Source organism: Corvus moneduloides, chromosome 9 (assembly GCF_009650955.1).
Source record: "Corvus moneduloides isolate bCorMon1 chromosome 9, bCorMon1.pri, whole genome shotgun sequence".
Lineage (NCBI taxonomy): Eukaryota > Metazoa > Chordata > Aves > Passeriformes > Corvidae > Corvus > Corvus moneduloides.
In genome coordinates, this window is record NC_045484.1 from 6,344,512 (window position 1) to 6,368,881 (window position 24,370).

The 24,370-nt window shown below is 46.3% G+C and overlaps 1 protein-coding gene across 8 annotated transcripts; it reads left to right on the top strand.

Annotated features, from left to right (window-relative positions):
* Positions 1-7,033: 7,033 nt before the first annotated feature.
* On the top strand, positions 7,034-22,955 carry GORAB (golgin, RAB6 interacting). Of its 8 annotated transcripts, XM_032118324.1 has the most exons (6): positions 7,170-7,395; positions 7,554-7,636; positions 14,986-15,364; positions 16,722-16,823; positions 18,566-18,706; positions 21,233-22,955. In XM_032118324.1, exons 2-6 carry the CDS (start codon positions 7,603-7,605, stop codon positions 21,693-21,695), a joined length of 1,119 nt encoding a protein of 372 aa, XP_031974215.1. In that variant the 5' UTR covers positions 7,170-7,395; positions 7,554-7,602; the 3' UTR covers positions 21,696-22,955. The 8 variants fall into 8 exon arrangements, with proteins under 8 accessions (XP_031974218.1, XP_031974215.1, XP_031974211.1 ...); XM_032118320.1 differs by having other exon boundaries at positions 7,170-7,636; XM_032118321.1 differs by having other exon boundaries at positions 7,184-7,636; positions 14,986-15,352.
* Positions 22,956-24,370: the final 1,415 nt, after the last annotated feature.

The window sequence follows — 24,370 nt, forward strand, 5'->3', positions numbered from 1 at the left end:
AGTTGAAACAACTGTCCAACCCACCCTTGCCTGCAAAAACTAAAACAGGCATTTTCCCACCATTCCCCTGCCCAGGCCCATGGCACAGGGAGTTTTCCAGCTGGCCTACTGAATGGCGGACAGATGCAGGGATGGGGCAAATGGGATGCAGCTGCATTGGAGCAGCTTGAACCACTGTGAGACTTCACTGGACTCTTGATTTTAATTGTGGCTCCAGGATTTTGTCCTCCTTCCCAGCCACCACCATTGTGGTCCCTCAGCAGGGACTTCAAAGGCGCAGGAGTCCCTTGAGACACTGAAGATACAGATGAGCTTCTAGCTTTCAGCCTTCAAAAGCATTTAGGATGATTAAAAGTCTGCCTCTTGTTGGGGCCTTTAACCACATGGAAAGTGGGATTTAGGCTCTTAAACTGTTTCTCTGCTTTTGAAATTTGCTTTTTTTGGGACTGGTGGTTCTTAGTTGCCCGTCAAGGAAGGACACCTGGAAGTGAGATCAGGTGGGAGTACGGCTGGAAAGCAATGCCTTTCCAGCATCATGTCCCTTGATGCACTGATGTGCAAGTTTTCAGGCAGAGCCAAGAGAAAAGGTGTCCTGGAGGAGGATGTAGAGGATGAATGGAGGCACAGACCTGCCCCTGAGAGCTGGCAAATATGCTTTGGCAATGCGAATGAGTGATAAAGCAGGAGTAGATTGGCTGCCCCCAACCCTCCTGGTCTACAAAAGTGGCTCAGGGGGACATCTAGCACTAAACACAGCAGTTACACTCTTTTCCTCCTCTCTAAAATAGGGCCCTGACTGCTAAACTTGGTTGCATATTTATGTATGGCTTCACATTCCCCAGTGATGGCTGCGGGGAGTTTCCAAAGGCTGGCTGGGATTCCCGCAGCTCCTCTCCCAACCCACAGAAAAGAGGACTGGCTGGGATGTGTGCGTGGCAGAGGTGGCTCTGCAGACTGTGCTGGCTTTCCCCTGCAGCGTGCCCCTGCCTGTGGTTGTGGAGGGAGCGCTGCCTCCTCGGTGTGCTGTGCACAGCCCCTGGCTGGCCTGGCTGCTTTCTTTGGCGTGGTGGGAGCTCGCTTGGCTCTGGCGAAAAGCTGTCTTGACACTGATGTAATCGAAATCCAAATATTGCTGAGGGAAGCTTATCTGCAAACGTGCCCAGCCCTGGAGCCAGCACCCCCAGCCCAATCACGCTGCCTGAGGCAGCGCCAGCAGGGTTCCGTGGCTGGTGTGAAGTCAGCTCAAAATGATGGTGTGTAGGCACGCAGCTGAGACCTGGGGAGGAGATTAGAGCTGGAAAAAGCTGCCTTGACTTTCAGACCCAAGAGTCTTTGCTGACCTGGACCCTTTGTCTTTGGGTTTTGCTCCCTGGAGCTTTCCCAGAGGGTTTTCCTGTCTAGATAGGAGGTAGCAAGAGGGATGTGTGCCTCAAGTGCTACCCAAATACCCTCTCTGGAGCAACTCCAAGGGGACCCAAAGGCACAGGCAATGGAAATCTTGGTTTAGGTAGCAGACCCAATGTGTGTCCTTGGTAAAGGCTGGAGGCAAGGAGGAATGTAGGCTGCTAGGTGGGATTCAGGCCAAATGTACATACCAGAAACAAAAGAGGAAAATTCTCCATTGACTGGAGAAAAAAAACCCTTAAACACTCAAAACTGTTGCTTGTGGTGTTGAGTTGGACAAAAAATGGAAGGAGGAGAGAGGGGTCAGAAGGTAGGAAACTGCACCAATGCTGCTCCTGTTAAGGGAGAGGTTTACTCCATAGAGTGAAATTTTCAAAAGATTTGTGAACACTATAAATGCCTTTGGGTGAACAACACTGCAGGTGTGGGATGGTGGAAAGGAAAAAAGGAAAGAAGGTCAAAAGGAAGAAGGTCATATGTCATGATGATTCAGTCAGGAGTTTCTGGTGTCCATGCACAGGCGGCAGTGACTCCTTGGGGATGGAGCATGAATGCTGTGACCTTTAGAGCCAAGGATTGCACCTGGCATGTAGTTTTCAGCTAGTTCCCAACAGACCAGCTTTCTTCAAGTGTGAATCGTCTTCTCCTTCATCCCTCTATGCCATCCTCTGGTGTCAGACACAACGGGATCTTGTGTCTGTAGGAAGCAGTCTGTGGCTTTTGAGCTGCTGGCAGTAGCCCGGTGCTAATTTTCAGCTTCTGACCCCACACTTCCAACAAGACTAGAAGAAACTTGAATCAGTGCTGTTCTTCGTGGGTCCATGTCACTTAGTCTTGGTGGACTCTGAGAGGGTTTGTCACTGGGTGCTTCCCCTGTGGCATTGGACTGGTTGTGCCTTGAGTCTGTGCTGGTGCTGCACCTCGTGGTTGGGTCCAGACTCCCGTGCTCTCCCACTAACCTGCTCCCTGCACCCCAAGTGTTTTTCCAGACTGCACCAATAATCGAATGTGCAGAGTTAGCAGGGCACGGATCTGTGTCTGAGCCCCGCTTGCCTTCAGTACCCCGGGAGGGAAGAGAAGAAGTGGGGGTGGGGGGAAGGCTTTTATCCCCTTTTAAAAAGCAGGAACATGGGATGTGCATTAGGCTTTCTTCTTCAGGGAGTATTCCTGCGTTTTGCCTCTCGCAGCTGTCCCTGGACGCGCGCACCCCGCGCCCCTCCCTGCGCATTCCTGCACAAACCCCTTTTGTTCGCTGCCCTCAACCAATACACAGGCAGCAACAGCAGCCCAGATGTTCCCTATCAAACTCAGAGCCATGCCAACAAACTTTGGCACACATGAAAGTGTGCTGAGGAATGGGCCTCCGCAAATACCATTTCTTTTTTTCCCCCACCCTTCCATTCCTGTAAGTATTTTTTAAACGCTAATGGTTTCCACGCTGCGACAGCCGGCGGGGGCCTGCCGGGCCGGGCTCCGGGGGCGTCTGGCAAATTAGTGCTGCAGGTATCCCCGGCGCCTCGGCGGGGCTGTGCTAACCTTGAGCCCCTGCCCTGTGTTTTCCCCGATGGCTCTCCAAGGACGGGGCCGAGCCGGGGCTGCGTTCCCGTGGGCGATGTTGTTTGGAGGCAGTGACCCGCAGCCCAGCCGGCAGTGGGGAACACAGGCAATGCTTTGGGGGAATTTGCTGTGAATCTGTTTTCTCCCAGCACTGTCAGGACTGGCTTGTGACGACCTAGAAAAGCATAATTAAAGATGCTGTGGGGGCTGAGTGGCCCCTTTAGGCTTGGCTTTACCACAATCCCAGTGCTTGGTAGGCGTGTGGAAGTGAGTTGGGTTTTTGGCTGAGCTGAGATGCAGTTTTTCCTCATCTCTTTCTCAATATCTTCCCTGCAGGCAATTCCTACTGCTGCCATTCATCTGTGAGCCCTGGGTCATGGTGCAGATGGGGCCATAGCACTTCCAGGAGCACTGTTGGCACCACAGGCTGACAGAGGTGACCTGGAGGACCAGGAGCTGAAGGACAGCATGGCCAGAACTCAGCTCTACAAACCAGAATTGACCTAGCTTTGGCCATGAGCAGATGGATAAGTGCACAAATGAAAACCTTCCTGCGTCCACCAGATAGAGAACTACTTATGCTGAGTAAAACACAATCTTGAGGCTGAGCACAGATGTGCTTTGATGGAAGAGCTCCCTGTTGAGCCCTGATGTGTAAATGTGGTTAAAAGTTGCTGCAGGCAGCAGCTGCCACCCCTCTCTGCTCCTGTGCAGGCTCAGCTCTGCCCCTCACTGCAGATATTTCTCCTCCCACCTCAAATGGCAGAGCCATGTCCCACCCCTCTGGCACCGCCACTGAACTCCACAGGGTCAGTGCCACATTTGGTGATAACCACCCCAACCATGGAGAGATGGGCTTGGACAGGAGACAGCAAATGCTTCCCCTCACTCACTGAAGCCAGCAAAGGCCATTTTTGGCAGAAGAACAATTCTCATCTAAACAAGAGAAGTCCATTTGTTTCAGCAGCAGGGCTCTTCAAAGACAGCTTGAACTACCTTTTTTACCCCTCCACTATAATGGCAGCAATGCATTTTTTCACTCTTCTCTCACACTGTAAATACTGAAGCATTTTTGCTCAAATTTAAGTGAAAAAAAAAAAAAATCTCATCTGGATGAAGACCAGAGCTTGCAAAGTTTCCATGGAGGGTGGTGAACCTCTCTCCCCAGCAGTGGGCTCATCTGAGATCATCTTGAGGAGTGTGCGAAGATTTCCATACTGGAAAAAGACCCTTCTCGTAGGGTTTCGCATAAGATGGGATGGAAGGATCCATCGAACAGTGAATTTGGTTAAACAAGGAGGAGGCACTCGAGGTTCCAGGGAAGGGAGAACAGCTCCATTCCAGCCTGGAGTTGAAGAGAGATGAAGCAATGATTGCAGAGAGGTTCAGAGGAACCACCAGATGTGCACGCAATAGCCAGGGCTGGGGAAGGGGGAGAAAAGGAGTTTGCACAGTCCAAGAGCAGGAGTCAGCTCTGGCTACAAGGACGTGCTCTGATGGCAGCAACAACAGCTGCTGTAGAGGGGCCTGACTGGGTGAACTGGGCTGGGTGAGGGCAGGGGCCATTTCCAGAGACATCCTTCCCCCTAGGTTTGTGCCTCTTGCAGTGGTGACAGTGATCCTCAAAAGGCAGTGTCAGCTGCACCCTCTGTATCCTTGTCCTGGCTGTGGACCTCATAAAATAAATGTAACCTTTGAGTAAAGGTTAAGAGAAAGAGGTGGTGTAAGAAATATGGTCTGAGCTGATGAAAGCCCCCTCTCAGGGGGGAGAGAGAAGGGGAAAAAGATGGTGGTTATTTTTCTACAAAGGATTTGTAGGTACTATTTCTAGAAAGTAGGAGAAATTGAGCTCCAGTCTCTGGTTTCCTTCATTAAGGAGGGAAGGCAGCACACTAAATTTGCCATTAAAATAGTAGTAAGAATAATAATAAGAAGAACCATAAATTATACACCTAAATTATCCTATTTAAAAATAAAATATAAAATCAAGAGGTAGTTGTGATTTCACATGTGGTCTGGTTTAAATCCTGGGAGCAAGGTGGCCCCTGAGACCCAACCTGTTGGAGTAGAGCCCTGCTGTGTTCAAAGGCAAGGGTGAACCCTTGCATTTGCTTTCACACTTGGGCTGGGGCTGCTGCGGTTTTCTCTGAGGTTTTCTGAAGCCCTGAGCAAGTTGTGGAAGATCTCTTTTCATGACCAAAGAGTCTGTGGGAAAAATCCATCAGTAGATTTGCATGGAGGGACAGTTGGAATGTGAGGCAAGTCTCTCTCCAGATGCTCGCTGAATTGTTTTGTGGCTTACACAGAAAGTCTGCAATCTTTGAGGCTTCATATAAAACCTGGAGGACAGAGGTCTTCTCTGTAAGCACAGACAGAGTCAGATTCCCCAAATGAGGCTGATTTCAGCAGTTGATCTTCATTTAACACTCCCAAGCCAGATGAAAAATTGCAGACTGAATGTGACCACGTGTACCTAGGAGGGTTTGCCAGTTGCTGGTGCACAGGTGTTGCTCCAGGCAGGATGCAGACGTGCCCTGATGTACGCTGCTAAATAATCCTGCTTTTCTGAGCTGGACAGTCCATACTGGATTCAAAGTTAATGCTGGCTTGTTCTCAAAACTCAGGATATCTGTCCTCCCCAGCTCATCTTCAGTTTCTCTGTGAGCGTATTGCTACACTGAGCACGTGGACAGGGACTGCAGAGCCTTTTCTCCTGCTAGGAGAGGGGTCTGGAAACAATTACAAGCTGCTCATGCTTAATCACTTGGATAAATCTTAAATGCCTGTCTTAATATTTTGCAGGACTGAAGATGGCATCTGAATTTTTGCAGTGTGCAGGTTAACCAGCAGAGCACACAGACTTTGGCGGTTTTGTTCTATGCATGTTTTGGGGCGCTTGAGTACCCCACAGCTTCTTGAAATTCAGGTACAATTTCAAAGGAAAACTAAAATGCAACAGGGGAAAAAAAACCCTGAAGTTTGCCTGACATTTGTGCAACTTGTCAGCTCAGTCATGTTCTTATGAACCTTTGCTGAACCTGACCATTTGTACCTTGAACTGAACAAGAAGAGAGTACTAAGTGAGTTGAAAAATAAAAAATTAAGTCCCCTGTGAAAATGAAGGCAACCAAAATAACTCACAAATCTAACTCACAAATCTAGGCTAAAGTCAGTCAATGACAAAACAAAACAACAGAAGTCTTCCTTTCCTTCCTTAAATATTGAAATGTTTCACTTCAGCATTTTCAGGCTGAAGCAGTTTGCTTTATTGAACATTATTTAGTTTGAAGCTTTCTTCTTTATTTGCATTTTCAATAGACCTAAATTTAAAAGGAAAAGGGTTGTGGTTTTTTAGCTCGACTTTTTAAAAGGATGGAATAGTCTCCAAGCAAATCAGAAGATTTTGTTACTGGTCAAGCAAAATGTTTTTGGTTGACCCAAAATGAATCGAGCTTTCCTCATTATATTAAGTCTTTCCTCTTCAGTTCAGCTCCAAAACCGGAATATTCCACCACTAGAAGAAAACAGTTGCTCCTGTTTCAATCAGAGCTCACTTTATTACCCTCTCGAGGTACTGCAGGCCGAGGTCTGTGATATCAGAGTTTGCAGCCAGGGTGTGGTACAAATCTCTCTCCAGCTATCTCGGATAGCTCACCAAAGAGCTGCTAAGCCTCCCTGGCCAGCAGCCTGCTTGTCTGCAGGCTTTATAGCTCTGGTTCAAACTCTGCCAGTGACACCAGCACCTGGAAATCCTCATTAGTACCTGGCCCTGGTAAGCCTGGTAAGCCTGGGGGCGTCAGCTGGTGTGCAGTCATGGCATTGTTCAAAAACTAAAGTAAACACTCTCTTCCCACAGAAAGTGCTGCAAAAAACCCCTCTACACAAACATTGTGAAAAGCAGCAACCAACTGATGGGGGGGACTTTCCAAAGCCATGGAAAGAAGTTACCCCCTAAAGCCTTGGTGAAATCCAAGCACTGCAATCCTTTGAAAACCTCCTCACAGATCCAGCCTTGGCAAAAAGCAGTTCACTAAGAGCATCCATAAACACGTGGGGTTTTATATCTTCTTTTTGTGTGCTTGTTTTACAGAGACAAAGCATCGACATTTTGTGAACTTTATTGCAGGAAAGACACAATGTTTCATCTTAAAGACTTGCAAACTGTAGCAGGCGTTATCTGTGGGGTGGCCAGTGGCCAAGGCTGCAGGTGGAGGCAGATCATCCCCCGGAGCTCAGTGAGTGCTCAGGAGCTGGGGCGGCACAGCCCCTCCAGACATGGGTAGAGTTTGTTCAGGTTGACACTGAAGTGCTGCACACACAATTTGCCGTGCTACCTCTGAGCAGCTGTTTACAGTGCTGACGATATCTTGGCTGACCTGGGCTCCCTTCACCTCTCATCGTGGCTGCAGGGCAGTACCAGGCAGCTGAGGGATGGTGAGGTCCTAACCCTGCACATCTGCCTGTTGCAGCTTAAGTGCTTGCAGGATGGGGAGGGGATGCAAACTAGTGCGTGTCCTGAAGTGCCTGCAGCTTGCTGGTCTCCGCATTGGCTCCTTGGTCGTTCTGCCGTGTATTTCTTCTTTGTGTTGCAGACATCTCCAGAGACCCCGAACAAGGTGGCTGTGCTCTGGACAAGGCTTCATGAAGAGTGTCTTGCTGCAAGGCTACAGGAAAAGTGAGTGCTTGTTTTGCAAAAAGGTAGGTGGTGTCACACATCCTCCTTTGGCACTGAACATGTGGAGCCAAAGCAGCCTGCACTGATTCAGTGCCAGGCCTCCAGCACACAAACAGCAGCACTTCTGGGGCACTTTGTGGGAATGCAGCAGGATGGGAGCAGAATCCCTCGCCACTCCCTGAGGGTCAGCAGCATTTCACTTGCAGAAGGGAATTGTCTCAGCCCACCAATGCGTTGGGTTGCAGAGCTGGGAGAGGTGAGAGGACAACATCCTCCTTGTATAGCTGGAAGGAGAGACATGAACGGACCAACCCATGCCAGGCTCGGCTGTCACATTGGGGCTAACTGGCACTTTATGGTAATAACGAGATTTTCACATCATATAATACTCTACTGCAAATACATATTACAAGCACTGCTGGCTCTTGGGTTTGGCAGCCATCTGTCCTGTCTTGCCCTGAAAAGACAAGAATTTCCCACACAGACTCTTGCAGAGGTGGCAGGAGCTGCATGGCTGGTTGGCACCCAAAGTGGTACAGCTGGTGGTGCAGACGTGTGTACCCATGGGGAGGGAGATGGGGCTGTGACAGCAGTGGGAAGAGGTGGGAATGGTGTGGGAAGCACCACAGTCACAGGAACAAGGCTGGGAGAGGTGTCAGGAGCTGGCCAGCCCTCAGCTGGCAGCCAGCACCCGCCATGGGATGTGGGTTGTCTCCAATGGGACAACAAAAGTGAAGCAGAAAGCAAGGTTGCAGAGCAGCCTGAATCCATGGGGGCTCTGTGGGTCCCCATTTCTGGAACCTGTGTGGGGATTCACACACCTGAAATCTCCAAAACCTGCATCTTCTGTCCCAGGGCTGCACTGACCTTGCCCAGCAGATGTTTATTGTTAAAAATATCTGGAGACTCTGTGATGGTCTTCAGTAAATTCTCTCCACATTTTGCTGCCCTGACTCCTCATCTCTAGCTTGAGTCTCGCTTTCTTCTTCACCTATCCTCCACAGGCCCTGAAAACACATTATCCTGTCTCTTTACAGCTGTGCTTTATATATTTAAAGACTATTATCATGTCTTCTTCCCCACACTTCTCTCCCATCCAGACTAAACAAGCACAGTTCATTCTCTCGAGTGTAGAACAACAATAAGTTTGTTTGATGAATACTCAATTTGTTTAGTGCAGTGGTTCTAATCACTCAAGTTATGCCAAAGATAATAAACATTTAGCAAATTTCTCTTCAAATCTTTAGTTCTATCAACTGTTTTGACAGCTAGATTATAATTTTTACACAAAGGGTTAGAATGAAAGAAATTGCTTTCTAGTTTTTCTGTACAAATATTTGAATTACGACTTTTACATTAAGCAATGCAATTAAAAGCATTCTAGAACTGTCATGAAATATTAACCTTGGGGTTATAAAAAGTATTCTTTTAATGATATGTAGTATCTTTTAAAAGGAATTAGTTGCAACAATATTCCTTAAACTATATAAAAATACATATCAATAATTGCTCATTTCCACTTGTTTTACTGCTCAGCTCTGGTTTTGCCAGCCAAAATGGTAAATTTATAATCTTCAGGATATTTCTGGTAGTAATGATCTTTATTTTGTTTTACCAGCTTCTTTTTTTTTTTTTTATGGTGCTTTTAATACGCCAGCTTTTAATCCTGTTTAGATTTTTTAAATACTTTAAGATGAGGAATTACTACACAATACCTTTGTCTGTATGGAAAATTTATCTTAAATACTCACAGCAAAGGAAAGAAAGACTCAAAAAATGTCAGTACGAATTTTTTTTTTTTTAAGAAAACATTTATATTGCATGCTGAGCTTCCTTCCAGTTCAGATTTTAGTTTTTGAAAGCTGAACTTATCTTAAGGTAAAAGCTCAGAAGTTGAAACATGAAAACGTGGGGTGGAGGCCTTAAAAGCTGAGAGTGTTGAGGCTCAGTTTCAAAGCAAACACATCACTGTAATGAGAAGTGTCCTGCAAAAACAGCCTGCTCTCCCCACCCAGCTCTGCTGGTCACCAGCTCTGCACAGGATGTAGAGAGAAGCAGGTTTAGCCCTGCAATGGTGTGGAGTCCCTGTGGGACCATCTCCCCCCAGTTCGGCTGCTGACAGCCCAGAGTACCCTTGGGACGTGTGCGTCTTCCCTAGAAAATGTGTACAGATCAACAAATCAAAAGATGTTGAAAACCTTTGGTTTATTTTGTTTAAAAACCAGTAAGTCTTATGACACTTTTTTTCACTCAGTAGCTCTTTAGATAAGTGGATTTTGGTTTCCCTATGAAATTCTTACAAACCAAAAGACTGCCTTGGTCCCAGAAATGACAGTGCTGACGTATCGCACTTACCAGGCAGTGAAGGGAACAGAAACTGAGGAGAAGGAATAATTCTGAACTTTCTAATTCGTTTTTCTCGCCTTGCTCCAGAATGCAAATAATTGATTTTACAGCACAAACACTACTTCCATAGATACACTGGCATTTTTGCATCAATCCCCAAGCCAGCCCATTGCAGTACTGATGGTAACTGCAGGGTAACACTGGAGTTGCATGTTTGAAGTGTTGCAGGGGTTTGTATCACTAGTTTTAAATGCCGACTACGGCAGAGTAAAACACCCAGCACCCACTGCTAACCTCCCCCAGAGCTGAGGGGCTGTAACAGCCTCCTCTCATTGCACTTGGAGCCCCAGCCCGTGGTCAGGAGGAGGCTGGTGCAGAGCCTGGCACTTCCCTGGACCCGCCCAGGAAGACCCAGTTAAAGAATTGGGCGTCAGCACATGGCTGAAGTTGAAGACACACTCAGGCTGTTTCGGATCTGGGCCTGGCAGCCAGGCTAATTCCCACCTTGGTTTCTGTGTCTGGAACTTCCTGACTGAGCCTTTGGGGTGTTTAACCAGTGAAAAAACCCACTGCATGCAGAGAGCAGTACTGATACAAAGCTCTGGGCAGAATGTAATCCACAGCCCCTGGAAAATGGGCAATACTTGGTTGCCTTCAGCCGGCTGCAGAGGAGTTACGGCTCTGTGCACACGTGTTTGCAGCCTCCACACCTGAAGTGCCCTCTTACGTTCAGAGATGTGCTAAGAAATTAAATTATTCATCTCAGGCTTTGAAGCCTGAGACAGTTCAGCAGAAAATCAACAAAATAAATTTTCATGGATCTCAAAAGTGATTCTAAAGGACAAATTAAATCATGAGTTATTATCTAAAGGAAAGGCTTGCTCCTTTCTCTCACAGTGATGTGGCTTATCTGGACACAATGGTTCTTCCTAAGGCAGCCTGTGTTATATCTGGTAAAAGATGGGGTAGTATTGCCAGGGGTACAGTTTGATAGATTTTTTTTCATTAGAAAGAGGGCTAAACTGATCTAGGAATTTTTGGCTCTGCTATTTTTAGGAAGTTTTTTTCCCCAGATCTCTTGATTTATATGCCGGAGTCCTTGGAAGGTCATGACAGAGTCTGAAACAGAAGCAGAAAGGAAACTCTCCTTCCCTATGCAAGGCTTTCTCTGTCTCGCATTAGGGCTCAATCCTTTATTGGGAAAATGTTGCTTTGTGTGTTACTGTGGCAGAGTGCAGAGCAGTGCAAGAATCAAGTTTAAAATATACTTCTAAGTCAGGGAGACCCTCCATGGAAGATCTTATTTGGCTCCTGAAATCCCCAGATGTTTTCAGTATGAAACCGATGCAAATTGAAGTTATGCCCTGGTACAAATTACTTCTGTCCTGGGTTGAAATGTCATCTGAGGTCTGACCCTGAGGTCTGACCTGGGCAGCCCAATTTGCCACCCCATGATGACATTTCCACACTGATTTGGGAAGTGAACAAGAAAAGATGTTTTTGTGATCTGTTGGTGCTGGCTGCTTCTACTCACCAGACTCCAGGGCAATTAGGGCAAGAGAAAACGGATGCAGCAGTCATGGAGGTCTCCAGGTCTGCTCATGAGAGAGCAGCTCTTGAAGCACAGAAAGATACAGGACTTAAATCCAGCCCCAGACGTTAAAGGAAGGTTTGTGTTGTTCCTGGGGATATCAGTCCAAGAGATGGAAAAGGTTCCTATTTTCTCCTCATTTTACCTTGTCCAGCCTGCGCTGTAGCAGTGTTTGCCTGGAAAACACTTAATTCCTAGGTGGCAAACACTCAGTGCCATGTTCTGCTCACAGGACTTTATCAGCCAGAGAACATGGCCAGCCTCTGTTTTCTAAACCTGCTGTTGGTAAATGCTCCATGAAATGACTTCACTGTGCTGTAATTGTTCCTGGAGCAAGCTGGCCCAACGGCTGGCAATTAAACCTTGGGCTGGTGGAAACTGTTAACAGGGATTGCTGCTTTGCCCATAGCGTTGGAGTTAACAACTCCAAACTCTTTCTACTTTTTCTATAAAATGCGTGGGAGCTTTGTGCCTGGGATATCTGCAGCAATAAAGTGACTATGGTGCTTCACTTTTGTATGTAGCGCTAAAACTTGCAAGAATAAAGAACTGAGGTTCAAGATGAGATCTGGTGTTTGTATTTGGCAAAGCACATTCAGTCGATATCTGTGGGTTTGGTACAGCCCATTAGTGTGATTTAGACATCAGATTTAGATTAACGATTCTTATATAATCATCCAAAAGGGAATTAGGTGCCTACACATTGTTGTAAGCCAACCCTTGTAGGGCTGGCCAACACTGTTCCATTGTAAAATTCAAGCTGACACCTGGTTCTGCCATCTGGACTCCCCAGAGTTTGAGAGCGTTTGAGTCAAGGTTGGATTATGGTTCCCATTCAGATCTCTTCTGTGCTCAGTCAGGTTTCCCAGAGAAGCCAAAATCCTGTGTGAAGGGCTGCTCAGCATCCCTCTGCCCCAGGCTTACCCAGGAAGGACTTCCTGGATGAGATGACCATGCTCTCCTTCTCCTCTGCTGGATCAGCATCTCTGCTTGGCACCAAGTCCTACAGCTAAGCTGCAGGTGAAAAATGGTGACACTCCTGTTCCCCCAAGGCACTCAAATCAGATCAGAAATGCTTAACGCCTACCAGCTCAGGGCTGCTTCCCCTCCAAGTGGTATTTATGGGATGTGTTAGTCACGGGAGCTGCTGGAAGTGCGGCCGCGTGAGTCGCAGAGTCCTACACAGCCGTGGAGTTAAGGGGTTGCTCAGGGAGGCAGCAGTGCTTCGGAGTTTGACTAATCCCTTACAGATTGGAGCCGGGCAGGGATGTGGTGAGGCACTGAAAACATTCCTGTTTACTGCCCATGATATATTATTTAAGCCTCCCCTGGGCTGCTGCAGCTAAGCCTGGGGCTCGTGCCTTTGTGCTCCCGCCGGCTCTTTCCCAGTGGGAGGTGAACTTGTCCTTAGGGCCTCTGCCAGGCTTACAGCAGCCACAAGAGCTTGGGATGGACACGAAAATGTTTATTTTTGTGGATACTGAGGGATAATGCTGTAGGTTGTGGGGTCTTTTCAGTTTATACCTAAGGGTGAGAGTGAGTGTGTGTACTCTTGTGCACAATGGTCAAAGCAGATCTTAAAAAACATCAGTATGGGCAAAATAATACTTTTCCCTGATGGTCTTCAGTGCTTAAAGGGAGCTTATAGAAAAAGAGGGAGAGTGACTTTTTACATGGGCAGATTGTGATGGAGCAAGAGGGAATGGTTTTAAACTAAAGGAGGAGAGATTGAGTTTAGATATTAGGAAGAAGTTCTTCCCTGTAAGGATGGTGAGGCACTGACACAGATTGCCCAGAGAAGCTGTGGATGCTCCAGCCCTGGAAATGTTCAAGGCTAGGTTGGACAGGGCTTGGAGCAACGTCGTCTAGTGGAAGATATCCCTGCCCATCACAGGGGTTTGCAACTGGTTGAACTTTAAGGTCCCTTCCAGCCCAAACCATTCAGGGATTCCCTGATTTCCTCACAGTGTTGTCACTGTAACTTACTAGACATGCTGGAGCAGGATCTGACCTACTCTTACAACTACTTAATTACGAATTATAAATTACATGGGGATACGTGTGGTATTCCTTGAAGTTTGTATGCTTTTTTCGGGAGCGGCTTCCCCCCTCCATTTAAGCCCCATTAGCCGGGACCCAGTGAGCCCTGTACGGTCACAGGATGGACTCGATGAGCTCAGAAGTCTTTTCCAGCCTAATTGGCTCTGTGATTCTTTACGGCACGAGGTTCTCAGGAGTCCCGGGATGTGCCCACGAGGGCAGCTTTCCCCGGAGCACGGGCAATTTCCGGACCCCTCAGGCCCCACACGGACCGAGCCCTCTCCCCCTTGTCCCCTCAGGCCGCCATCTTGCCCGCCCCGCCCCGCCGCCGCCGCGGCGCAAGGCCCCCGGCCGGGCTGTCCGCGGCGTTCGCCTGCGGCGGTGGCGCGGCGGTGGCGGGGCAGCCGCGGGGCCTGCGCGGCGGGAGGAGGGAGCGCCATGGCCGAGACCTGGGCCGGCTTCTCGCAGGAGGAGCTGCGGCGGCTGCGGGGACAGCGCCCAGGTACGGACCGCGCCGCGCCGGGAGCGCCCGGGGAGTGGGGACAGCGGGGCCGGGAGCGGCGCGGAGGAAGACTCTGGGCCTCGGCACCCCGTCAGCCCCCGCAGCTGCACCTGCCTCCCATTGCTCCTCAGCACCCCATCTCCGCAGCCGCTCCACCCACCGCTCTGTCCTGCTCCTCAGCCCCTCCATCCATATCTCTGTCCCTCCTCTCAGCCGCTCCATCCACATTTCTAACCCTTCCCTCAGCCCCTCCATTCACACCTCTATCCCTCTCCCCAGCCCCTACACCCCTCTGTCCATCCCCGCATCAAACGCTTGCCCTTTCCCAGGCAGCCCCTCGGTCTCTCCCATCCAGCTGCATCTCCTCCTGCTCTCCTCATCCACCTGCAACTTCTCCCACAAACATCCCAGCCTCTCCAACCCCTTGTCCTGCACCCACGTCTCTGCCTGATACCCCACTCATGCTTCCAGCCTCCTCTTTGCCCACATGTTACCTCGTTCTTCCCCATTCTTCACTTTATTACCTCAGTTTGCCCACCAGGCTGGCAGGGACCCTTCCTTAGCCCTTGATCTGCCTCTCCATGATTATCCCAAGAGTCACCTCATTCCTGCCTATGGTTTCTCTTTTAGGCCTGCAGTCCAGGCCTCTTATTCCTCCCTCTCCTCATTTAGGGATACTGGTATCCTTGAAAATTCCTGATTCTTAGGCTAACAAAACTTTTCCAGGCTCCTGAGGTTTCCCCCACATTGCCTTCCCGTGACACCCTGGCTTGGGTTTTCCTTATTTTGATTTTTGCTTGCCCAGCACAGCTTTGTCAGAGTCTGTCTTTGATACTGAGATTTTTTTAAATCCTGTTTCTCCACTGACAGATTTGTACGAGCCCTCGGAGCCGCTGCAGCAGGCTGTGACCAAGACTCACCCCCAGGCTGTGACCAAGACTCGGAAGCAGTTGCAACGGGAAAAAGCCCTCAAGCAGCAATGCCAGAAGCTGGGACTGCAGGGAGAAGCAGCCCGTGTCACTCCAGAGCAGTTGCTTTCTGCACCACAACCCAAGCCCTGTCACCCGCAGCAGCCCGGGCCAACACCTTGTCCTCCTGCCGCTGGGGATCAAAGGCAAAGTGACAGCCAAGAGCAGCAGGAGGGAATGACACCGGGAGAGTCTTGTAATGGCAGGGAAAGTGCCCAGCCCCGCCCTGCAAAGCCCAACACCCAAGTGGAGAGAAAGAAAGTGGAATTGTTAGTAAGTCGGTAAAATCAAGGGGTGGGGTTTGTTATTCTGTATTGATTCATTGTTTCATTGTGAAGTAAACTTTTCTGTGTCTGATAGGAAGCTTTGAGAGGTAAAATCATTCCCTTTTCTATGTGGCAGCATCTGTATGGAGAAGCAGCTCGTGGCTCCCCTCAAATTCTAGACTCAAAAGGATCCAGGAGGTTCTGTTTTGCAGGGATGAGCCTTGAGAGGCTGTGGCTGATGGTTGTGCTGCCTGTAATTTCCCTGCCCAGCTGCGGGCTGGGGTCACCTGCCTGCAGTCCCTACACCAGGATAGCAGCACTTTGAGAAGTCAAATTCCTCCAGTGGATGCAGCTCAGCAGTAGTACTGGCTGTTCATCTCATTTCTGTGGTGAGAAAAGCACAGACACTGTTTGATTCGGGAGCTTTGCAGAGAATTTTTTCTCACCGTGGAAAGCAAATGACATTTAGCTGCAGCAGTCACCTCCTGATTCTGCTGGATTCATCTCAGCCTGGATGCTTGAATTTAAATCTTACTAAAAATATTTCTATGTGTGAGGTTTTAGGAATAGGGTGATGAGGACAAATCTGAAGAGATGTGCAGAAATGTTTGTTAACAGCTGAGTTATTAGGGTATTTTTCAGTTCAGGCTCCCTGAAAGAGGGCATGAAGAACAGAGTGTGGTGAAAGCAGCAAAGCAGTTCTTTGTTTCTCCTAAATCCTGCCTGGTTGTGTTGACACAGGTTGTGCCCCCTCACCTGAGGCCTGGCCTTCCATCTTTTGGGATGGTTATATCTCTTAGGAGATGTAGCCTAGGAAATGGAATCAATATCAGTCCTTCCCTGGTGGCAAAAGCAAATTCTTGTTCTTCCTTGTTGCTCATTGTCATTTTAACTCTTACTAGCCTTTCATTTGTATCCATTTCATTTGTATCATTCAGCTGTATTGTAAAGCAGACCTGTGAAAGAATCTGTTTTATGGAAAAAAACATTTCCAAAAAAGAGGCTGTGTTGGCAGACTGAGCAGATGGTGACTTGTAGCAGCCAGTAACAAACTTGAAACTGCTTCTGCCTGATAGGGAAGCACATCCTTTAAATGAAAAATTCCATCCATTTCTGAAAAAGTGCTCCATGCAGCTTATTTGGTTATGCAGATTTTAGTTCTGATCAGCAGGTTTCATCTGGAAGTGTTTTATTGGTCTGAATGGCTTCTTGCACATGGTTCTTCTTTCCTCAGAACCAAAACGTGTTTGTTTTTCCTTCGACTTTAAGAGTTTGCTCCAGAATATATGACAGTGAATATTTGTGTTAGAATATGGGGAGCAGGGAGAGAAATGAACTTTCTATTAATTTTTATGTTCTTGTCTATGAGCAGACAGGAAAAATCCCGATGGGAAATCCTCCAGCAAGAGCAGCGTCTGATAGAAGAGAAGAATAAACGCAAGAAGGCACTCCTGGCCAGAGCTATTGCTGAGAGGTGGGGGCTGAGCCTGGCGAAGGGGTTACTCTTCATCTGCAACCAGTTACATATCTTGATTTAAATTTTACTTTTTCCTCCTCTCTGTGCTCTGTGAGCAGCTGTGATGGACATTTCCATTCGATAAGTGCTGGCTAAGAAGTTGTGACTAAGCTTTTCACACTTCCAAAGCTGCAGCTCTGTGTACAGATGGAAAAGTTAATACACAACTTGAGGATTAGCTGAAGTACTTGAATTTGTTAGTGAGGTCGTATTTGGAAGTTGGGGTGCTCAGATGCTCGTCCCTGTTCTGGTCCTGATTTGGTTTTGCTGGATGCAAGGGAAGTTTATGTGATTCATAACCTATGAGAAGAAACTACAGCTATTTTTGTTTAGACTTTCGGCTCACTAGTGTGTGAAAAATGTTGAAAAGAGAAGATGATCAGCTTTAAGAAGGTACTGTTTTACCACTGGATGACTAGAAATTATAGAAATGTACATACTTTCACAGTTGTTAGCTCTTGCTCTTCAGGAGACCAGGCTTTAAGGCATTGTACGGTGTTGTCCACCAAGGTAGTTTAAGACTACAGGGAAGGCAAAGTTTGTAGGGAGGGATGTTGGAACAGCTGATAACACTGGATCAAGGACAGTGATGTGAAGTTTTCAGGCTTGCAGTGCTCTCCTAGGCTGGTGTTATGTTCTGCCAATCAAAGCCCTTGGGTAGCACAGGTGAACACAGCCTGTACTCTGCTAAAGTCCTGAAAATTTCGTTTGCCAGGCAGAGATAAAACACAAGCATCTTTATTCTGAGTCACTGTAGGACATCAAACATGGGTGTGGCCACCAGGCTTGGTTCTTCCTCCTGGAAGCAAAGCCTGAGGAGAGAAAAGACACTGAAGGTGATAGCTAAGGAGTTACTTCTGTCACTCCAAGGCCTTACTCAGGCTCACAGCCATACCACAGGATGTCTGTTTTCCTCCACTTGCATCAGCTGGTCAAATGGGAGATGGTGGCACTGTCTGCACACCTAGTCTTGCTTTCAGGTACCTGCCTTGGGTGTAAAGCAGTGGCTGAGAAGCATCATTTTGCTGGTGGTGATGAATGATGGCAAAGTGATGCGGTATAAAAGCTTGTTGAAAGTCACTTAGCTTCCTTGGGAATTAAATCCATCAAAGCTTGTTGCCGTTAGTAACATTTCATTTTCAGGACTTAGGAATGAACAGACCTAGTTGAAAAAGGTTACATAAGGCTTGATTGAAATCCTTTGTATTTGATGTAAAACTTTCCATTCACTTCATTGGGATTTGGCTGGGCCTTTTGGGAATAATTTTACAAAATGGAAATCAAGCTTAGGTTAGGTGACTTTTTGGCCCCTACTAACTGAGCTTCTTTGAAAGGGGATATTTGCAGGGCTAAAAGCCCTTCCCCCTCTCGCTTTCCCCCCAAGCCATTTCCTGTTTCCTTACACTGAGAACTACTTAGATACAGCAGCTTCTTGTGTGTTTCCACAGTGAAGAAACACAATCCATTTTAGGCACTTTGATTATAGTCATTACGTAATTTTGCCATAGTCCTTTAATAGTAGGCATTTTAGATCCCTGTGGATGCTAAAAAAGATCAAAAGCCCTACACCGTAAAGGAGAAACCTTCTGAATAGGTACTAAAGAAGTCAGTTGCTCTGCAAATGAAATGGGGCCCAGTATGTCAAGAAGAGAGGCTTGAAAAGGAAATTAAAAAAAAAAAAAATCGTCTTCCTTTTGCAGATCCAAAAGAACTCAAGCTGAAACAGTGAAACTGAAAAGGATTCAGAAGGAGCTGCAGGCTCTGGATGACATGGTGTCTGCTGACATCGGAATCCTGAGGAACCGCATTGACCAGGCCAGCCTGGACTACTCCTATGCCCGGTAAGAGATAAACAGGGAGGAGGGAATGGGAATAGCCCTGCCTGAGAGGAGGGAAAATGCTGTTTCCTCTCACTGAAGCACTAATGAAGTCATGTCACTGTAATAATGTGCAGTTAAAGTGGTCACAGTCCGGGGGGCTTTCAGATCTGGAAGTAAAAGTATGCTTTTTATTTCCTAATTTTTCCTTCGGAATCTGGGAACTGAAGCAGGTTTTCTGACTGGAGACTGCTGTCACAAGACATAGATCCTGCTTTAAGTGTGCAGTTGTCCATAAGCCCTGCTTTATTGTTTCAAGGTTGTTTATTTCTTCTCAGGGGGAAAGAGGTTTTTCTTGAAAAGTCCTGAAATGAAAATCCTGTTCAGGGAAATTTTCTTGTTAGGACGGCTCTGGTCCTGCTGGAATCAATGGGACCAATAAAGCTTAAAACATATAATCCTGCTGAAGTATTTTTGCAACTAGGACCAAAAATTGAAGGAACAGGGAAGCTTTTACCCTTCACAATGTGCCTTTAATCACTCTAGTTGTGATGAGTTCCTTAAAGGCAAGAAATTAATGGAAACACCACATTAGCTGTGGGTAAACCACAACATCAGTAGATAAACAGCAGCATGTTTGTGCAGCCGGTTCATAAAGCAGAAATGCTCACTCGCGGTTTTTGGTTCACCATTCAATGTGTTAAATGTTCATTTCTCCTTCTGACTAATGCCATACCATGACCACAGGCCAATAAACATTGTAATTAGTCTTGAAAGAAATAGGACCAGTAGCTAAAAAAATTAAGATTTCTTTGGTGTAATTATCATTTGAAATGTCTAAGATTAACTGTAGTTAGCATTGCTGATTGCATGTGAATACAAAATTTCATGTCCTCAAGAGAAAAAACACTTCAATAGATTTTAGGTTTCATCTGGTTTCTAAAGCCATTAAATTCTCCTGAAATCTTCTTACCCAAGTTTTGTAATGATGTATCTATTTGACATGCTTACTGGCTAAAGAGCACAAGCAGCTCTTGACATTAGGAAAGCAGTATTTAATGACAATAGCAAAAGGAGATGCTGTTAGGACAAGTGGGTAAACTTCACCAAAATCTTAATGACTTTCATGAATTTAGTAAGTGTTTTCTTGAGGAAGGGATTTGGAAATGTGAGGTAGATACTTCCAGTGTTGTAGATTTTATGCATTATGAGCCAAAGCAAATTTACTTTTAGGTGGAGTCTTTTTAAGCAATTTCTTAGTACTTGCCTTTTGTTCTAGGGCTAAAACACAAAGCATTTCAGTCGGTCAAAAAGTGCAGTATTAAATAGTCCTGAGCAGACACCTAATTAGCAACATTTGACAATTGCTGTGGAATAGAATTTTTGTTAATATGATGTGACTGATAGGTGTGAATTCAGCCCAAAGGTTTAGCTGTGCAGATGTTTCCAGCGTAGCATTTGTTTTGCTGCTTCAGGTATCTGACCCAGAGAAATCCTGACTTTCTTGAGAGGGAAACATAAGTGGGCATCTTCTGCCCACTGCAGACATAGCCTTTTCAGCTGGGTAAAAGTCATGTGGTTACTATATAAAAGAACATATTTGGGAAGGCTTTTCTATGGCTTATTTCCTTGTGTTTCACTAAGCAAAGGACCTCTCCTATCTTTCTGTTGCTTTGTTTAAGCAGATATTGGAATCTGGTTTTATAAAAGTGCTGGATTCTTTATTCAATCACCTTACTAATACTAGTTTTATGAGTGCTCTGTAGTCGTGCTTCATAAGCCTTTATGTGTTCCCTTTCCTGATGAGCAAGACTGCATCTATCTTTCTTTGAATTAGAATACAGAGGTTTACTGATGTAGTGTAGTCCACATCGTTAATGTGGACACCAGCCATTAAAGTGCTAGATATTCTCTGTGTGTTAACTCAGTTAACACTTAGAGTATTCCCTTTTTGCTGTATTTATCATCTCAGGAAGTGCAAATTGGCAGGAGGTGAGTGTCAGGAGGGATGCTTGCAATAAAATTCTACATCTGTATTGAGGTCATGTGCTGTGTCAGTCTGTGCTGCCCCTGATTTTCTGAACATGTATATGGGTAGCCAGAAAAGTACATGATCCAAATGTCAACGTGCTCTATCGAGCATCTGTATCTGTGGGGGGAAGGTTGGGTTAGAGAAACACCAAACTGCTCTGTGGTGTTTCAGTTCACTAAGTGGGTGTTCATTAGAAGTGTGAAAACACTGCAATTTCTGATGGGTTCTTTCTGCTGCTAGTGATGCATCTCTTCAAACAGGCAGTAAAAATGGGTGTTTGTGATTCAATCTGAGCAAGTTAACTCTTGGAATGCACAACAGCAGAGCCCCAAGTGTCTGGAGAAGTTTTGATCAATTCACTCTTATTTTCTTTGCTCTTGCTAATGTGGCAGCGTGTCATGAACAGCTGGCACAATGCATTGCAGAGTACGTTACATTCCAAGGATTCTTAAAGTCCCTGTGTCAGGTTGTGAGGTGCTGTGAGAATTAACCCTCCAGAAATGCTGCTGGTTTTGCAGGAAGCGCTATGACAAGGCCGAGTCCGAGTACGTGGCAGCCAAGCTGGACCTGCAGCACAAGACGGAGATCAAGGAGCACCTCACGGAGCACCTGTGCACCATCATCCAGCAGAACGAGCTCCGCAAGGCCAGGAAGCTGGAGGAGTTAATGCAGCAGCTGGACGTGGAGGCAGATGAGGAAAATCTGGAGCTCGAGATTGAGGTGGAGAGGATGCTGCAGCAGCAGGAGGCAGAAGCAGGGAGACAATCCAGCCAGTCACACAGCCACGCTGGGACAGCCAAGGAGAACCCTGCTCCCAGTGTTGTGGGACAGGAGAGCCGGCATGCCAACCATGCTGCTGCTTCTCCTGCAGTTTCTGAACAGTCTCAAAACCCCAGGACCAAATCCCTCTCCGACATGGACAGCCAAACTCAGGCAGTAAATGTGACTTCAGGAAGCTCCCCAGCTTGTTCTGCTACCTGACTGCTGGATGCAGATAAGCCAGTGGTTATGGATGAGGTACTCTCTGCAGGCTTGTGGCTGTATGCTGTATCTGGGCTTCAGCAGTGCCAGTAATATGCAGTTCATTTCTCTTTTCCTTTTATACTGTTTTCAAATTTTAAAGGGTCTTTTCTTTCCACAAGACTCATTTGGGGTTCATCATCTATCATCATTCCGGTGTGCATTCATGTTCTACTGCCCAGCTCTTCATGGGCTTTTGTACCTTCCTGAAACACTTGGAAGTGAACAGTAGGGTTTGTCCAAAGATTTTCAGCTTTTTGATATCACAGGTTCCTGTTCTGAGCAGTGTGCAAGAGAAAGATTTCTACAGGAGGAAACATTACACCTTGGTCTGCTTCAGAACACATTCTGACAATTGCAATAGGATGTTTGTCTTCCTTTGTATCCATAAGGGATTAGTTTCCAACGGTTTCTCCTGCTGTGAAACCCAAGTGCTTACTTTAATTGCCTTTGTAGAGGTTGCTCTTTCCTGATTTAAAGGAAATTTGCACATTGAGGCAAACTGCAAAGTCAGTTGTAATACCTCATATTTATCACTTCGCCTGTTCCTTTCAGATGATGCTGAATCATGAAGCTGTACAGTGATAACACTATTAGCTATGAAATCACAGCTGCTATGGTTTAACAAAAATGATGGGTTACAGTTTAAGACATTGCAGAATGTAGAAGTAGAAACACACAAAAGTGTGTTACATTTACAGCTGTTCCATTGCAGAGATTTTCTCTGTTATAGTTGCCTCAAAGTGCCAATAATTAGCCATAATTAGCCAATAAGACATCTTGTAATGAATAATCCCCACAGTATATTGGAAATGAGCCTATTTTTGTAGAACATTCAATGCATTTTCTTGCCTGAAGAGCAGGTTAGTACCCCACGAAAGTTCAGCTGATTTGCTCTATTGCTGTTGAAAGGCTTTAAAAAGCTATTCCAGGTGGAGAAAGCCTCAGGAATTAAAAGAGAACATAGGAAAATCTCCCATAGACTGATTGCAGCTGCAAACCATGGAGACTGCACTCCCTGTTAACCTCTTTGTAATAGGGAAGTGTGGAAATGGTTCCTGGAATACCTGACCTGGATGTGTTGGTCTGAGTGTATGAAGGAGTTGCTGAATGATGCCACTGAGTCTGTAAATGGGACACTGATTGTCTCTGGCTTTAACAGTGGAAAAACATGTCACTACATTTCAGTTTTATTCTATTAATAAATCAGTGCATCTTGTACGCAGTGTGTTTACTTTCAGTTGTGATATCTGAGACTAACACAGGGATCCAACACTTTTTCCACAGGAGATGATAAATGGTAGAATCAGATATGTCCTTTGGCAACTTTCCACTGTGTGAAAATAAAACCTCAGAAAAGGCTGTTCCAAAATATGGAAATGTATGAAGTAAAGACATGGCAGGATACAGCTTGGCAGGAATCTTTTCAACTAACTACCTCAGGGCAATGGTGGAAAATCTCTCCTGGTGCCTTCCATACACGGGAGAAAGTGGGATAAATATATTTCCTAGAGCAGCTGCTCATAATTTGGGCTAATTGGAGTTAAAATCTAACTCCACAGTAGTACTAGAAATACGTATGAAGCATTGCTCTGTTGTTGCTGGTACACTGCATTCCCTGTTAATTTGCTGAAAGACCTGACCTAAAAGCAGATTTGATGATATTGTGAGCAAAATTGTGAGTGACTTCCTTTGCTGTGTCTGCAGTTGCAGGACACCTTGTAGCGACCTGCTGATGGATCCTGAACAGGATACCAGTTAAGTGCAGTAATAATTTAATGATACCATTGTCATTTCCATTCTCTGCAGCTGTCCCCAGTTGTTCCTCAAGAGATTAAAAGTCCTAGAGGATAGGTCTGTTCCTCATTACAGCTGTGTTCAGCTCGTTGGAGACACACAGAAGAGCTTGTGACAGAAGAGCTGAATTGCAAATGGTATCACACAGAAATCAAACAGACACCATGTTGCATGTAATTTGTGGTTCTGTGGTAGGCTAAAATGTGATTAGAGTATTTCTACACCTTGTTGTCACAGGTAAGATTATTGTTTGAACTCTGGAAATGGCAAAAAATTCCAAGTCCAAAGATCTTTTTACAACTGCTTAAAAATACAGGTTTCCTAGAAGGGAGTCAGTTTATATGCAACAAAATTGCTAAAAGGCTGAAAAATTCTTGTGTACCATTCTCATAGTGCTGGTGCTGTTTCTGCCTGAGAGGGAAGATGCTGTTACAATCAGCAGTTTATGTTCTCTTACAAGTCCCTTGTTGAAGTTCTGGCCAGTTCTCTCTTTAACTTCTGAGCCTGCAAAGTGAAGTGGACTGGCTGGAAGCCACGTGAAACAGCCGTATGGAATAACAATAGCAGCCCAGCATTAGGCTGCTCTTGCTAGCCAGGGAGCTCATGAGTTAACTTGTTTGATCTCAGTTATGAAGCCTTTCTCTGACATGTGATATAAACCACTACCATGGTGTCAGTTCCACTTTGGAAGTTCGCGAATGTTTTGATGGGTGCCAGTGTGCCGGTTTAACATTCCCCTTGTGCCGGAGCCAGGGAGTCCAGTCCTAATTGTAACAACATGTGCGCTGGTCAGAAATGCCAGGAGATGATTTTGGTGCAACAAAAGCCTTGGGGGTTTT

What these genes read in the sequence shown, in the direction of transcription:
- GORAB (XM_032118320.1), top strand. Translation starts at nt 7,447, where the DNA reads ATGGGGAGGGGATGCAAACTAGTGCGTGTCCTGAAGTGCCTGCAGCTT. An exon ending in GCTGCAAGGCTACAGGAAAA is followed by an intron (nt 7,637 to 14,985) that starts GTGAGTGCTTGT and finishes CTCCACTGACAG; the next exon opens with ATTTGTACGAGCCCTCGGAG. An exon ending in CTGGACTACTCCTATGCCCG is followed by an intron (nt 18,707 to 21,232) that starts GTAAGAGATAAA and finishes CTGGTTTTGCAG; the next exon opens with GAAGCGCTATGACAAGGCCG.